Source organism: Mobula birostris, chromosome 2 (assembly GCF_030028105.1).
Source record: "Mobula birostris isolate sMobBir1 chromosome 2, sMobBir1.hap1, whole genome shotgun sequence".
Classification (NCBI taxonomy): domain Eukaryota; kingdom Metazoa; phylum Chordata; class Chondrichthyes; order Myliobatiformes; family Myliobatidae; genus Mobula; species Mobula birostris.
The window spans coordinates 207,983,742-207,998,996 of NC_092371.1; the positions used below are offsets into that span (position 1 = coordinate 207,983,742).

A 15,255-nucleotide genomic window follows, 5' to 3' on the forward strand; every position below is an offset into this window, starting at 1 on the left:
AAGGTGGAATCTCATGCTGATAGGGTGGTGAAGAAAGCTTTTGGTATGCTGGCCTTTATAAATCAGAGCATTGAGTATAGGAGTTGGGATGTAATGTTGAAATTGTACAAGGCATTGGTAGGGTCAAATTTGGAGTATTGTGTAGAGTTCTGGTCACCGAATTATAGGAAAGATGTCAACAAAAAAGAGAGAGTACCGAAAAGATTTACAAATGTTACCTGGGTTTCATCTCCTAAGTTACAGAGAAAGGTTGAACAAGTTGGGTCTTTATTCTTTGGAGCGTAGAAGGTTGAGGGGGGACTTGATAGAGGTATTTAATATTATGAGGGGGATAGATAGAGTTGACATAGATAGGCTTCTTCCATTGAGAGTAGGGGAGATTCAAACAAGGGGACATGAGTTGAGAGTTAAAGGGCAAAAGTTTAGGGGTAACATGAGGGGGAACTTCTTTACTCAGAGAGTGGTAGCTGTGTGGAACGAGCTTCCAGCAGAAGTGGTTGAGGCAGGTTTGATGTTCTCATTTAAAGTTAAATTGGATAGCTATATGGACAGTGAAGGAATGGATGGTTATGGGCTGATTGCAGGTCGGTGGGACTAGATGAGAGTAAGCGTTCAGCACTGACTAGAAGGGCCGAGATGGCCTGTTTCCGTGCTGTAATTGATATATAGTTATATGCTTAAAGGTTAACTTGCGGGTCGAGTCGGTTGCAGGGAAGGCAAATGCCATGTTAGCGTTCATTTCAAGAGGTCTAGAATACAAGAGCAAGGATGTGATGCTGAGGCTTTATAAAGCACTGATGAGGCCTCACCTCGAGTATTATGAATAGTTTTGTGCCTCTCATCTTAGAAAAGATGTGCTGGCATTGGAGAGGGTCCAGAGGAGTTTCACAAGGATGATTCCAGGTATGGACAAGGGAAGCACAGGAGCGCCTACAGGACTGCTTTGAATCAGTGGACTGGACTGTATTCAGGGATTCATCTTTGAACATGGATGAGTATACTGCAGTTATTACCGATTTCATTAAAACCTGTGTGGGTGAGTGTGTGCCTACAAAGACTTACTGTACATTCCCAAACCAAAAGCGTGGATAAACCAGGAGGTACATCATCTGCTGAAGGCTAGATCTGTGGCATTCAAGTCTGGCAACCCAGGACTGTACCAGAAGACCAGGTATGATTTGCAGAGGGCTATTTCAAGGGTGAAGAGACAATTTTGAACAAGGTTGGAGGCAACATCAGATGCACAGCAACTCTGCAAGACATTACTTCTTACAAAAACCCAATAGCATGAATGGCAGCAATGTTTCACTACCAAATGAACTCAGCGCCTTCTATGCCCACTTTGAAAGGGAGAACACAACTATAGCTGTGAAGGTCCCTGCTGCACCTGATGTCCCTGTGATTTCCATCTCAGAGGCTGATGTTAGGCTATCTTTAAAGAGAGTGAACCCTCGCAAGACGGAAGGTCCCAATGGAGTACCTGGTAAGGCCCTGAAAACCTGCGCCAACCAACTAGCAGGAGTATTCAGGGACATTTTCAACCTCTCACTGTTACAGGTGGAAGTTCCCACTTGCTTCAAAAAGGCAACAATTATACCAGTGCCTAAGAAGAATAATGTGGACTGCCTTAATGACCTCCGCCCAGTAGCACTCACATTGACAGTGATGAAATGCTTTGAGAGGTTGGTCATGACTAGACTGAACTCCTGCCTCAGCAAGGACCTGGACCCATTGCAATTTGCCTATTGCCACAATAGGTCAATGGCAGATGCAATCTCAATGGCTCTCCACACGGTTTTAGACCACCTGGACAACACAAACACCTATGTCAGGATGCTGTTCATCGATTATAGCTCAGCATTTAATACCATCATTCCCACAATCCGGATTGAGAAGTTGCAGAACCTGGGCCTCTGTACCTCCCTCAGCAACTGGATCCTTGACTTCCTAACTGGAAGACCACAAACTATGCAGGTTGGTGATAACATATCCTCCTCGCTGACGATCAACACCGGAGCACCTTGGGTGTGTGCTTAGCCCACTGCTCTACTCTCTATATACACATAACTGTGTGACTAGGCTTAGCTCAAATACCATCTATAAATTTTCTGACGATACAACCATTGTTGGTAGAATCTCAGGTGGTGACAAGAGGGCGTACAGGAGTGAGATATGCCAACTATTGGAGTGGTGTTGCAGCAACAATCTGGCACTCAACATCAGTACGACAAAAGAACTGATTGTGGGCTTCAGGAAGGGTAAGATGAAGAAACACATACCAATCCTCATTGAGGCATCAGAAGTGGAGAGAGTGAACAGTTTCAAGTTCCTGGGTGTCAAGATCTCTGAGGATCTAACCTGGTCCCAACATAGCGATGTAGTTATAAAGAAGGCCAGACAGCGGCTATACTTCATTAGGAATTTGTAGAGATCTGGCATGCCAACAAATGCACTCAGAAACTTCTATAGTTGTACCATGGAGAGCATTCTGACAGGCTGCATTACTGTCTGGTATGGAGGGGCTACAGAAACTGCAGAGGGTTGTAAATCTAGTCAGCTCCATCTCGGGTACTAGCCTATGAAGTACCCAGGACATCTTCAGGGAGCGGTATCTCAGAAAGGCAGCGTCCATTCTTAAGGACCTCCAGCACCTAGGCATGCCCTTTTCTCACTGATAGCATCAGGTAGCAAATACAGAAGCCTGAAGGCACACACTCAGCGATTCAGGAACAGTTTCTTCCCCCCTGCCATCCAATTCCTAAATGGACATTGAATCTTTGGGCACTACCTCATTTTTTTTAACATACGGTATTTCTGTTCTTTGCTTTTTTTTAATCTATTCAATATACATATACTGTATTGATTTACTTGTTTATTTATTATTATTTTTTCTCTGTTAGATTATGTATGGAACTGCTGCTACAAAGTAAACAAATTTCATGTCACATGCTGGTGATAATAAACCTGATTCTGAAAGAGTTATCTTACAAGGAATGTTTGATGGCTCTGGGTCTGTACTCACTGGAATTCAGAAGGATGAGGGGCGGATCTCATTGAAGCCTTCCAAATGTTGAAAGGCCTAGACTTGAAAGGATGTTTCCTATGGTGGGAGAGTCTAGGACAAGAGGGCACAGCCTCAGGATAGAGGGGCATCCTTTCAAAACAGAGATGCAGAGAAATTTCTTTAGGTAAAGCATGGTGGATTTGTGGAATTTGTTGCCACATGCAGCTGTGGAGGCCAGGTCGTTGGGTGTATTTAAGGCAGAGATTGATAGGTTCTTGATTGGACATGGCATCAAAGGTTACGGGGAGAAAGCTGGGAAATGGGATTGAGGAGGAGAAAGGAAAAAGGATCAGCCATGATTGAATGGCAGAGCAGACTCGATGGGCCAGAAGGCCTAATTCTGCTCCTATGCCTTATAGTCTAAAGTTGTAAAATAATAAAACATGAAAACTTCCAAAGGGAGGGGAGTGAATAATTTTATAGGCACTGTATACTCAAAATGGTCTTTGTCCACAAGCAAGTTTAAGATTTTTGTTTGTAAATAATTGTCACAAGTTGATCATAGAATGGCTACAGCACAGAGAGGTTATTTTGCCCATCACACCTGGTGCAGCTCACTGAGCAATTATAACCAACCAGAAGAAGGATAAAAATGGATCTTCATTAGTTATTTTCATCCTCTCTGTCAGATTTCAGCTTCCTGCACCCCACACTCCTCTGTGAAATCCTTTCTGTAAAAGTCAGCAGTGACCCCTTTTCCAAATGTCTACTGTCCATGAGAAGAGACAGGATGATTCATCCTGAATTCTTCTGTTCCTCCTTGTAGGTAGCAGTCAAGCTAAGCCCAGAAGTCACTCAAATAAACTATTGCATCCTACAGTTCTGTGACATATCACATTATTTTGGAGCCATTACTTCTTCTCAATAAAATAGTAAAATATAAATGTTTTCATGTGTAGGCCACATTTTAGACACTCTCCAATTCCATCTGAATGCCAAGGACACTAAAGGAGGACTTGCTGAAAGGCTTTTGTCTGAAACGTTTATTAAATAACCAAACATTTTTCAGAAAGTATCATAACATGATTCATAAAACAATCATGTAAGTTGGTTCCCCAAGTTTGGTTTTGTTTTTGGAATTCTGGATGAGAAAGAAAACAAATATGTGAGTATTCTGACTGTTAGTTAAGTTTAGAGCATTCATTATACCCAAGCAACGAATACGTTTGGAATGTACTTCCCTACTCTACCAGCTGCAGAAAGAGGAGAAAGTCAGGAAACCTAGAGGAAATTACTTTGTTAATAATGAAAGAAGAAATAAGAACATCGAAAGAATTTTTAAAAAGTGCCATTATGTCTGTTTCAGCTATTGCAATGATGTAAACATGTCAATACCTCTCATGGACATGTGTATGTAAAGAAAATTGCTACATTGCTTGCAGCCAATTCTAGTCATGCATGAGTATGGGCAGTACATCAACCAATAGTGCCATCTGCAAAGAGGGGAGGCTGAGTTAGTGAGATTCAAATTAGTTTGAAATCTACTTTTCTATGTGCTTATCAAATATCTACTCAGATAATTTATCATTCTCAAATTCATTAACTGCATTTCTTAATATTTTATATAATATTTGAAAAATTCAAGAAGATGATTAATCACAGGATCCTGTTGTGAAACCAAGTGCTGTAAGCTGTTTTTCTTAATTGACACATGAAATGTCTTAGGCCTATTAATAATTGTTTAAGTTGTTTGACGTCATAAAAAGTTGGGAAGGACAGTATGTTCTGTAAGTCTAATTGCAGCTACACCTTTAAGTTTTGTAAGTTAATGAGCAATACTGTGTATTTTATATATTCCTACTTTAACAGTATCCTTATTGAGCTGTGTTTTTGAATTTATGAACTGTGCATTGATGAAATGAGGCACAGGATGTGAAGCTCATTAAATTTATATCCACAAGATATCCTTGAAACACTGCTTTAGGGAAAACAATAGCCATTTAAACTCAAATTTATTGGGTTGTTGGTTCCATGACAGGACAGATCTTCAGACATAACTGTCATTGGGTATCAAATAACCACAAGAAGTACATTAATACATTTCGTAATAGAATGTATAGCAGTCACTAAAATCACACTGGACTCATGACCAAATTGGAAAATAGCTATATACCATACAACATAACATTTTCTGCAAACGTGGCATTTACCACGGGGAATGCTTTTTTAATATTCCTTAGTCACATACTCATCGAAAGAGTGGCAACCTTCCCATTCATAAAAAGGCCCATTTCATAAGAGGGAGCCCTCCTGGGCACATGTAGAGTAGTCATCAACTGTCTGCACTCACAGAGAACTAGCCAAAGTGGCAATTCCCATGTTCTGACTTACCAGCTGGCCTTCTTTAAAAATCAAGGCAGATGAAATCCTTTCTCTAAGAATAGACTGCCAAGGGACATCTGTTGCACTGGTAACTCGCAAACTCGGAGATGCGAACATCATATTGACAGGTGTGTATTTGCTTCTTGTCCATTGTGACGTTGTGTAGCTAACTTCCAATGATGAAGAGTTTGCCCAAAAATGTGTAGAATTAATACATCAGCAGCTAAATTTTGGAAAGAACTCACACTCTTAGAAATGACGCACTATGGAAGGTTTCTGAGTGGTTTGCAGTGAGTTCTGAAGGTGCCCAGTAAAGTCTCTCAATGTCAGGAAAGTGGCTCCTTTAAGTAGGAAAAGCAAGAAACAGAAGAAATGTTTCAGAGGTCACAGCTTTGAATTCCAGTTTAAGTCTGAAAGGGAGAAAATGGTGTTGTGTGATTAGTGACATCTTTGGATACATGGCTGAGACGAGTAAAATGTGAAATGGATGTGCCAAATTTGTGATGAACAAGATATCTCTAAAAACAAATCTCCAGCACAACCTATGTCAGGTTCACATTAGTTCATACATCTGCAAAGTATCTCCTTCTCCACAGTCCAGTTGGGTAAATATTTTCATCCAAGAACATGAACAAAATTAATGCTAGTTCATTAGTCCAGTTTGAAACCAGGTTGTTCTTTAGACTATTCCCAACAGTGATGACTAGAAATCAAAGATCCAAGGTACAGGCAGAGATTTGTTTTAGACTGGATTTCTTTTGACTTGTATAAAGATTTGTGGTATTAACCATTCTGCTGCTGGCTGCCTCTTATAGCTGGCTGAAAGGGCAGCAGGAAGACAAGCAGGACACTGACGTGCACTATCATTCACTGACTGGCGAAGGCAACTTCAACTGGCGGTTCATCTTCCCGTTTGATTATCTAATGGCTGAGGAGAAGATCGTCATGTCCAAAAAGGAATCCATGTTTTCCTGGGATGAGACAGAGTACAAGATACCAGCACGTCTAACTCTGCAAGTCTGGGATGCTGACCACTTCTCAGCTGATGACTTCCTTGGTAAGATGAACTGTCATTTCTTTTATCATCTTGAGTATTAGATCCAGATACACTTGTACATTCATGTTTATCATTAAGAAAAACTCTTCTACTTTGAAACAGTTACATCACAGAATGAGGGAAATTAACCAATCTCCTTACTTACCCCAACTTAAAATAAATATTTGACATCATTGATGTAATGCACTCAGTTTCAGTGTTACACAGTGCAGAAATGGTCCCTTTGCCCTTTACTCCCACATGCACCATGTCCAACCCAACAATTAAGTACCAATCTATACTAGTCTGATTTACCTGTAGCCTTCTCTGCCTTGAAAGTTCAAGTGCTTTCATAGATACTACTAAAATGTTCTGGAAGCATTTGCCTCTAGCACTCTCAGGTGGTAGTTTCCTTCTGGATGTTAAAAATCCTTGGGCAATTCCCTTCTTAGTCTCCCATCCTTTACCCTAAACCTATGCCCTGTTTTTTTAAAATCTCTACCATGGGTAAAACTTTCTTGCAATCTAATTTTTCATTCCTCGGTCAGGTTTTCCTTCAGTCTTCTCCATTCCAAGGAACACAAGATCTGACTAAGGATCTAGTGCTTTCCCAGCATATATGACAAATAAACTCTTCTCAGGCTTTCAGCTGGGCATAGGTAACGATTTTAACTGACGTTTGATGACAAACTCCACAATCTTCATCAGCAGTGATGCCTAGGCATGACTAGTCGGATGGCATATATACCCCCATCATCTATCCCTCCTGATTGGTTAGTCCTCAACCAATCAGGTTTTCTCTGTCCTACCTTGCTTACAATTGAGTTCCAGTTCTTACTTGGAGCGAAATCTTCATCTTTGTTAAAATTCTTTTCCTCTAGTTTTATTTCAATGGCTTCTTTCACCAGGTGGTCCCAAAAGCCATTGGCGTGGCAAAGTAGTTTTGTGCCAGCTAAGTCAATCCTATGGCCATTACAAATGCAACGTTCTACTACTGTCAATTTCTCTGGGTACCCAAATGGTTACACCTCCTCTGCTTCTTGATGTGGGTTTCCACCATGCGTCCCATCTAGCCAGTATAAGCTACTTCACATTCACAGGGAATCCTGTAAATGCCATAGGATTGACTTCAGTAGCTTTGCTGCACCAATGGCTTTTAGGATCACTTGGTGAAGGAAGTCATCAAAATAAAACTAGAGAATGAGAATTATAACAAAGATGAAAGTTGAGGACTAGCCAATCAGGAGGGACAGACGATGGGGTTATATATATCTCCAGACTAGACATGCCTAGGTATTATTCCTGATGAAGATGGCAGAGTTTGTCATTGAAACACAAGTTAAAATTGATACCTGTACCCAGCTGAAAGCCCAAGAAGAATTTATTAATAAATCCAGACTATTCAATCCTTCCTCAGTGAGAAATGCTCCATCCTAAGCAAAATGATGGTGAATCTCCTCTGCACCCTCTCCAGAATAATCACACCCTTCCTAACTCCACAACTCCAGTTATGACTTAATCAATGTTCTATAATGTTGAACCATATCATCCCACCAGATCTGCCTATGCTGCCACTTTCAAAGGTCATTGGATTTGTACATCAAGATCTTCCTGTTCCTCACTTTCCCCTATAGCCTTATCATCACTATGTATGGACTACACTTATTAGTCCCCCAAAGGCAATCCCTTCACTCTTATCAGACTAAATTTTATCTGCCACTGCATTACCATTGTTTACCAATACTGTGCTGTCAACTTCGGCTATCCCTGTCAATGCCAACAGCACCACTAATTCTTGTGTCATCTGCAAACATTAAGACAACATCAGCAAAGATTCAATGCATATATACATCTTCAAGCCTCAGGAGCCTCAGGTTGGACTTTATTCCCTGGAACATAGGAGACAGAGAGGTGACCTTATCAAGGTGTATAATATCATGAGGTCAAAGACAGTGTGAACACATGTAGTCTTTCTTCTCAGGAAAGGTGTACTAGAACCAGAGGGCAGCGGTTTAAGGTGAGAGATAAAAGATTTAAAAGGGAGCTGAGGGGCACCCTCTTCGTGCAGAGGGTGGTATATGTACAGAATGAGCTGCCAGAGAAAGTGACTGAGGCAGGTACAGTTACAACCTTTAAAGGACAGTCGGATAAGAGGGTTACAGACCAAACGGGATGAGCTTGATGGGCACAGTGGGTGACATGGATGAATTGGGATGAAGGGCCATTTTCTATACTGTATTACTCTATGACTCCTTAATGCCTCCAGCACACCTGCTCTCTGTATTACATCCTTGTGGTCATCTTCTGTGTGTAACATTTAAGAGCCAAACAGAGAATCATCGCAAAAGCAATGTCATCTCGTGGCCTGGAGTTGTAAAACTTCTGGGTAAAATACATTACATAGGCTGTAGAGATGACCACTGCCAGATGCGTGGCCTATCCCAGAGATCAGGAAACATCTGCAGAAAGAGAAACAGAATTAACAACATTTCAGTTGAAGACCTTTTTTCCGAAATGGAAAAGAGAGAAACCCAGTTAGCTTTACTTTGCAGAGAAGATGGGTGAAGAAAAGACAGCACAAAGGGCCAATTGGACAAGGCATGGGTACCAAAGTGATTCCAATGTTACTAAAAAAATTCTGGTTAATAGGGTCAAATATAGAGAGATAACAAAGAAAAGGGGATAAATTGTCATGAAATGCAGGTCATAGTTATTGTTGAGCTTGAAATTTTAAAAAAGGGAATTAGGCTGCATCTGTAGACAGAGTAAAAGTCAGTAAATACTTTAGTTTACATAAACATTACAAATGGATAACCTTACAGTAGAATTGTACAAACGGAAAATCTCGATTACCTGAAATAGTTGAATTTGATATTGAGACCTAAAGGCTGCAATATGCCCAGAGTAGATGCCTTTTCTTGAGCTTACCACATGCCACCTTGAGACCAGTCTAGGACATCAGTCAGAGTGGGAGGTGATGAACTAAAGTGACCAGTAACTGGAAGCTCAGGATTGCTACCACGCACAAAGGAAATACTGCACAAAGCAGTCACTTAATCTGTATTTAGCTTCTCCTGTTCAGTGGAGACACATCATGAGCACTAAATGCAGTACAGTAGACTAGGGGAAATGTAATTAAATTATTTCTTCACCTAATAGAATGGTTTGATTCCCCAGATCATGAGAAGGGCTAAGTTAAAAGAGCAGACATTGCTTCAGCTATTGTTGCATGGGAAAGTGCCATGAGATGAGTAGATCAGGGCATCGTAATGAGCACAGTCCCTTTAAAATGTTGGGAGGAAAGTAGATGATTGGTTTTGTGATAGAATCTCATTGAAGGTATCAGACACCATGAAAGATGAACCATTAAATGCAAAGGACGATGGAGCAGAAAATGAAGACCCAGGAAAGCAAGTGAGAACAAAGGAGCAGAAAGCTATATGAGCTGTAGTCCAGAGCTCTTTCAAACATGGTGGAGTGGAAGCCATGGTTAAAGAGGAAGACATGCTAGGGGCAACCTGTGTGGGAAGATTTGACATTGCCGAGGGAGAGGAGTGAGGAGAATGGAATGGATCCTTACATAGAGCAGGGAGGGAGGAAGTATTTATTGAGGAAGCTGTAGGAGATAGTGAGCTTCAAATGGATTTTGGTTAGAAAGCTGTTCCCTGAGGTGGAGGCAAGGGAATAAAGCAGAAAGAAAAGAGAAGAGTCAGAGCTAGATGTGTGAACATGAAGGCACAATTGAAATTGTCAAGCAAAAGCCATGTAATTTCCAAGTTCTGTAGAAATGTAGCAAGCAGTACTAATACAGAATATCAGGGGAAGAGTTGAAGGAGCAAATTTAGTAGGATGGTGGGGATAGTCAGACTGAAACAAAAGAAACACGTAGTTTTAACACTACATAAGTTCTGGAAAGCATGCAAGAATGTTAACTTTAAAATGAGTATTAAGAAATGCAAATGAAATAATCGGGAACATTTTCCTTCAATTCAGTTGTGACTGTCCCTACTGGAATGTTTTTCCCCGACAGGTGCAATTGAATTGGATCTGAACAGGTTTACCCGAGGAGCAAAAACAGCCAAGCTCTGTACAATTGAAATGGCTACAGATGAATCTTCATTTCCCATGGTCTCCATCTTTAAGCAGAAGAGGGTGAAGGGTTGGTGGCCATTTGTTGCCAGAAATGAAAATGATGAAATGGAGCTTACGGTAGGGAGTTTTGTCTTTTTCGGGTTTAGAACTATCACTTACAAGCCAAAATTGCCGTGTGGACGGGGACGTGGATGTGTAAGTCATTGCAATCTTCAAATCAAATGCTTTTTTGGTTCCAGGGTAAGGTGGAGGCCGAGCTGCACTTGTTGACGGCAGAGGAAGCTGAGAAAAGTCCTGCAGGCCTGGCTCGAAATGAGCCAGAACCACTGGAGAAACCAAAGTAAGCCAACCATTCTAGTCTAGTTCATGTCTCCACAGTCCAGATCAACATGAAACCTGCCACTTCAAGATCCAGTTTCCCTGATAACTACATCTTCATGAAGTGTATTGAGCTGCAGCTCTTTAGGGACCATGTTGAGGAACTGGAGTTGCAGGCTGGATGACCTTTGGCTCATATGGGAGATTGAGAAGGTCACAGATAGGAGCTACAGGGAGGGCGTCACCCCTAACTTGCAGGAGTCAGGTACCTGGGTGACTGTCAGAAGGAAAAGGGAATAGGCAACCAGTGCAGAGTACTCCAAGGCCATTCCCTTCAATAGTAAGTATAGAGCTTTGGATACTATTGGGGGGGATGACCTACTGCGGGAAGCCACAGCAACTGGGTGTCTGGCTCTATGGCTCAAAAGGAAAGTGGGGGAGGAGTGCAGCCGTGATAGGGGATTCCATAATTAAAGGAGCAGAGAGGAGATTCGGTCACCTGGATGGTATGTTGCCCTCCCAGGTGCCAGGGATGTCTCAGATTGGGTCCACAGCACTCTAAAAGGGGAGAGTGAGCAGCCAGAAGTCATAGGTACCATATTGGTACCAATTCCATAGGTAGACAAAGAGAGGAGTCCCTGAAGAGAGAGTATAGGGAGTTGAGTAGAAATCTGAAAAGCAGGACCGCCAAGAGAGCACTCTCTGGATTACTGTCTGTGCTATGTGTCAGTGAGTGTAAGAATGGGATGATTTAGCAGAAGAGTATGTGGCTGAGGAATTGGTACAGGGGGCAGGGTTTCAGATTTGCAGATCACTGGAATCTTTTCTGGGAAAGGTATGACCTGTACAAAAAGATCTGGTTACACCTAACACAAGGAGGACTGATATCCTTCCAGGTGGGTTTGCTAGAGCTACTGGGGAGGATTTAAACTAAATTGGCTGGGGGGGGTGGGGGGAGTGGGAACTGGAGCGATAGGGGTTGGGGATGGGGTAGTTGGTATACAAGTCAATCCAGAGTGTAGTAAGACTGTGAGGAAGGACAGGCATTCTGATTCTGATTCTGGTGATAGGGCAAAATTTCAGTCAGTGGGATGAGGGTGAAGTATAATATGGGGAGCAAAATGGAAAAGGGTGATGGTGTGATATTTAAATGCACACAATATATATAAGGTAGATGATCTTGTAAGCACAGTTAGAGATTAGCAAGTATGACTTTGTAGAAGTGATAGCTTCTTTGCTAGTCAGGGCATCAAAGGTTATGGGGAGCAGTCAGGAGGGATAATAAATCAGTCATGATGGAATGGCCTAATTCTGCTCCTTTGTCTTATGGTCTCATTACATAGAGGCATTGGTGAGCGTTCCTGATTGTGTGGAATGTATTCTGGTTTGTGTGAGATGTGCACTTGCAAGAGTTTTAAACTGCTCGCAGTTTTCACTGCTCTGCTGCTGATATAAAGAGGGTTTGAGTTCTCTAGAAGTTAATAATCATCTCCTTTGTTTTGTTGACATTGAGGAAGAGGTTAGTGACCTGGTTCCAGGACTCAAGCTCTTTCACCTCCTCTCTGTAGGCTGTCTTATTATTGTTGGTGATGAGTCCCAGCACTGTCATGTTATCAGTGAAATTGAAGAGGCTAGGCGTGAGGAGGTTAGTTCACAACAAGGGGATGGGAACCAGTGCAGAGAGACAGAGGGGTATAAAGTGAGGGTAGAAGCAAAAAGTACTAAGGAGAAAAGTGAAAGTGGCAGGCCGACAAATCCAGGGCAAGCATTAAAAAGGGCCACTTTTCAACATAATTGTATAAGGGCTAAGAGAGTTGTAAAAGAGCGCCTGAAGGCTTTGTGTGTCAATGCAAGGAGCATTCGTAATAAGGTGGATGAATTGAAAGTGCAGATTGTTATTAATAATTATGATATAGTTGGGATCACAGAGACATGGCTCCAGGGTGACCAAGGATGGAAGCTCAACATTCAGGGATATTCAATATTCAGGAGGGATAGACATGAAGGAAGGGGAAGTGGGGTGGCGTTGCTGGTTAAAGAAGAGATTAATGCAATAGAAAGGAAGGACATAAGCCGGGAAGATGTGGAATTGATATGGGTAGAGCTGCGTAACACTAAGGGGCAGAAAACGCTGGTGGGAGTTGTGTACAGGCCACCTAACAGTAGTAGTGAGGTCGGAGATGGTATTAAACAGGAAATTAGAAATGTGTGCAATAAAGGAACAGCAGTTATAATGGGTGACTTCAATCTACATGTAGATTGGGTGAACCAAATTGGTAAAGGTGCTGAGGAAGAGGATTTCTTGGAATGTACGTGGGATGGTTTTTTGAACCAACATGTCGAGGAACTGACCAGAGAGCAGGCTATTCTGGACTGGGTTTTGAGCAATGAGGAAGGGTTAATTAGCAATCTTGTCATGAGAGGCCCCTTGGGTAAGAGTGACCATAATATGGTGGAATTCTTCATTAAGATGGAGAGTGACATAGTTAATTCAGAAACAAAGGTTCTGAACTTAAAGAGGGGTAACTTTGAAGGTATGAGACGTGAATTAGCTAAGATAGACTGGCAAATGATACTTAAAGGATTGACAGTGGATATGCAATGGCAAGCATTTAAAGATCACATGGATGAACTACAACAATTGTTCATCCCAGTTTGGCAAAAGAATAAATCAAGGAAGGTAGTGCACCCGTGGCTGACAAGAGAAATTAGGGATAGTATCAATTCCAAAGAAGAAGCATACAAATTAGCCAGAGAAAGTGGCTCACCTGAGGACTGGGAGAAATTCAGAGTTCAGCAGAGGAGGACAAAGGGCTTAATTAGGAAGGGGAAAAAAGATTATGAGAGAAAACTGGCAGGGAACATAAAAACTGACTGTAAAAGCTTTTATAGATATGTAAAAAGGAAAAGACTGGTAAAGACAAATGTAGGTCCCCTGCAGACAGAAACAGGTGAATTGATTATGGGGAGCAAGGACATGGCAGACCAATTGAATAATTACTTTGGTTCTGTCTTCACTAAGGAGGACATAAATAATCTTCCAGAAATAGTAGGGGACAGAGGGTCCAGTGAGATGGAGGAACTGAGGGAAATACTTGTTAGTAGGGAAGTGGTGTTAGGTAAATTGAAGGGATTGAAGGCAGATAAATCCCCAGGGCCAGATGGTCTGCATCCTAGAGTGCTTAAAGAAGTAGCCCAAGAAATAGTGGATGCATTAGTGATAATTTTTCAAAACTCGTTAGATTCTGGACTAGTTCCTGAGGATTGGAGGGTGGCTAATGTAACCCCAATTTTTAAAAAAAGAGGGAGAGAGAAACCGGGGAATTATAGACCGGTTAGCCTAACGTCGGTGGTGGTGAAACTGCTGGAGTCAGTTATCAAAGATGTGATAACAGCACATTTGGAAAGTGGTGAAATCATCGGACAAAGTCAGCATGGATTTGTGAAAGGAAAATCATGTCTGACCAATCTCATAGAATTTTTTGAGGATGTAACTAGTAGAGTGGATAGGGGAGAACCAGTGGATGTGGTATATTTGGATTTTCAAAAGGCTTTTGACAAGGTCCCACACAGGAGATTAGTGTGCAAACTTAAAGCACACGGTATTGGGGGTAAGGTATTGATGTGGATGGAGAGTTGGTTAGCAGACAGGAAGCAAAGAGTGGGAATAAACGGGACCTTTTCAGAATGGCAGACAGTGACTAGTGGGTACCGCAAGGCTCAGTGCTGGGACCCCAGTTGTTTACAATATATATTAATGACTTGGATGAGGGAATTAAATGCAGCATCTCCAAGTTTGCGGATGACACGAAGCTGGGTGGCAGTGTTAGCTGTGAGGAGGATGCTAAGAGGATGCAGGGTGACTTGGATCGGTTGGGTGAGTGGGCAAATTCATGGCAGATGCAATTTAATGTGGATAAATGTGAAGTTATCCACTTTGGTGGCAAAAATAGGAAAACAGATTATTATCTGAATGTTGGCCGATTAGGAAAAGGGGAGGTGCAACGAGACCTGGGTGTCATTATACACCAGTCATTGAAAGTGGGCATGCAGGTACAGCAGGCGGTGAAAAAGGCGAATGGTGTGCTGGCATTTATAGCGAGAGGATTGGAGTACAGGAGCAGGGAGGTACTACTGCAGTTGTACAAGGCCTTGGTGAGACCACACCTGGAGTGTTGTGTGCAGTTTTGGTCCCCTAATCTGAGGAAAGACATCCTTGCCATAGAGGGAGTACAAAGAAGGGTCACCAGATTGATTCCTGGGATGGCAGGACTTTCATATGAAGAAAGACTGGATGAACTAGGCTTGTACTCGTTGGAATTTAGAAGACTGAGGGGGGATCTGATTGAAACGTATAAAATCCTAAAGGGATTGGACAGGCTAGATGCAGGAAGATTGTTCCCGATGTTGGGGGAAGTCCAGA

General features: G+C 42.0%; 1 protein-coding gene across 1 annotated transcript in view; it reads left to right on the top strand.

Moving 5' to 3' along the window:
* Positions 1 to 15,255, top strand: part of otofa (otoferlin a) — a 374,531-nt gene that overhangs the window by 355,777 nt on the left and 3,499 nt on the right. The window contains exons 44-46 of the mRNA XM_072278846.1: positions 6,202 to 6,443; positions 10,453 to 10,631; positions 10,754 to 10,854. Of these exons, the coding sequence (XP_072134947.1) occupies positions 6,202 to 6,443; positions 10,453 to 10,631; positions 10,754 to 10,854 (522 nt within the window). The remainder of the gene's footprint in view (positions 1 to 6,201; positions 6,444 to 10,452; positions 10,632 to 10,753; positions 10,855 to 15,255) is intronic.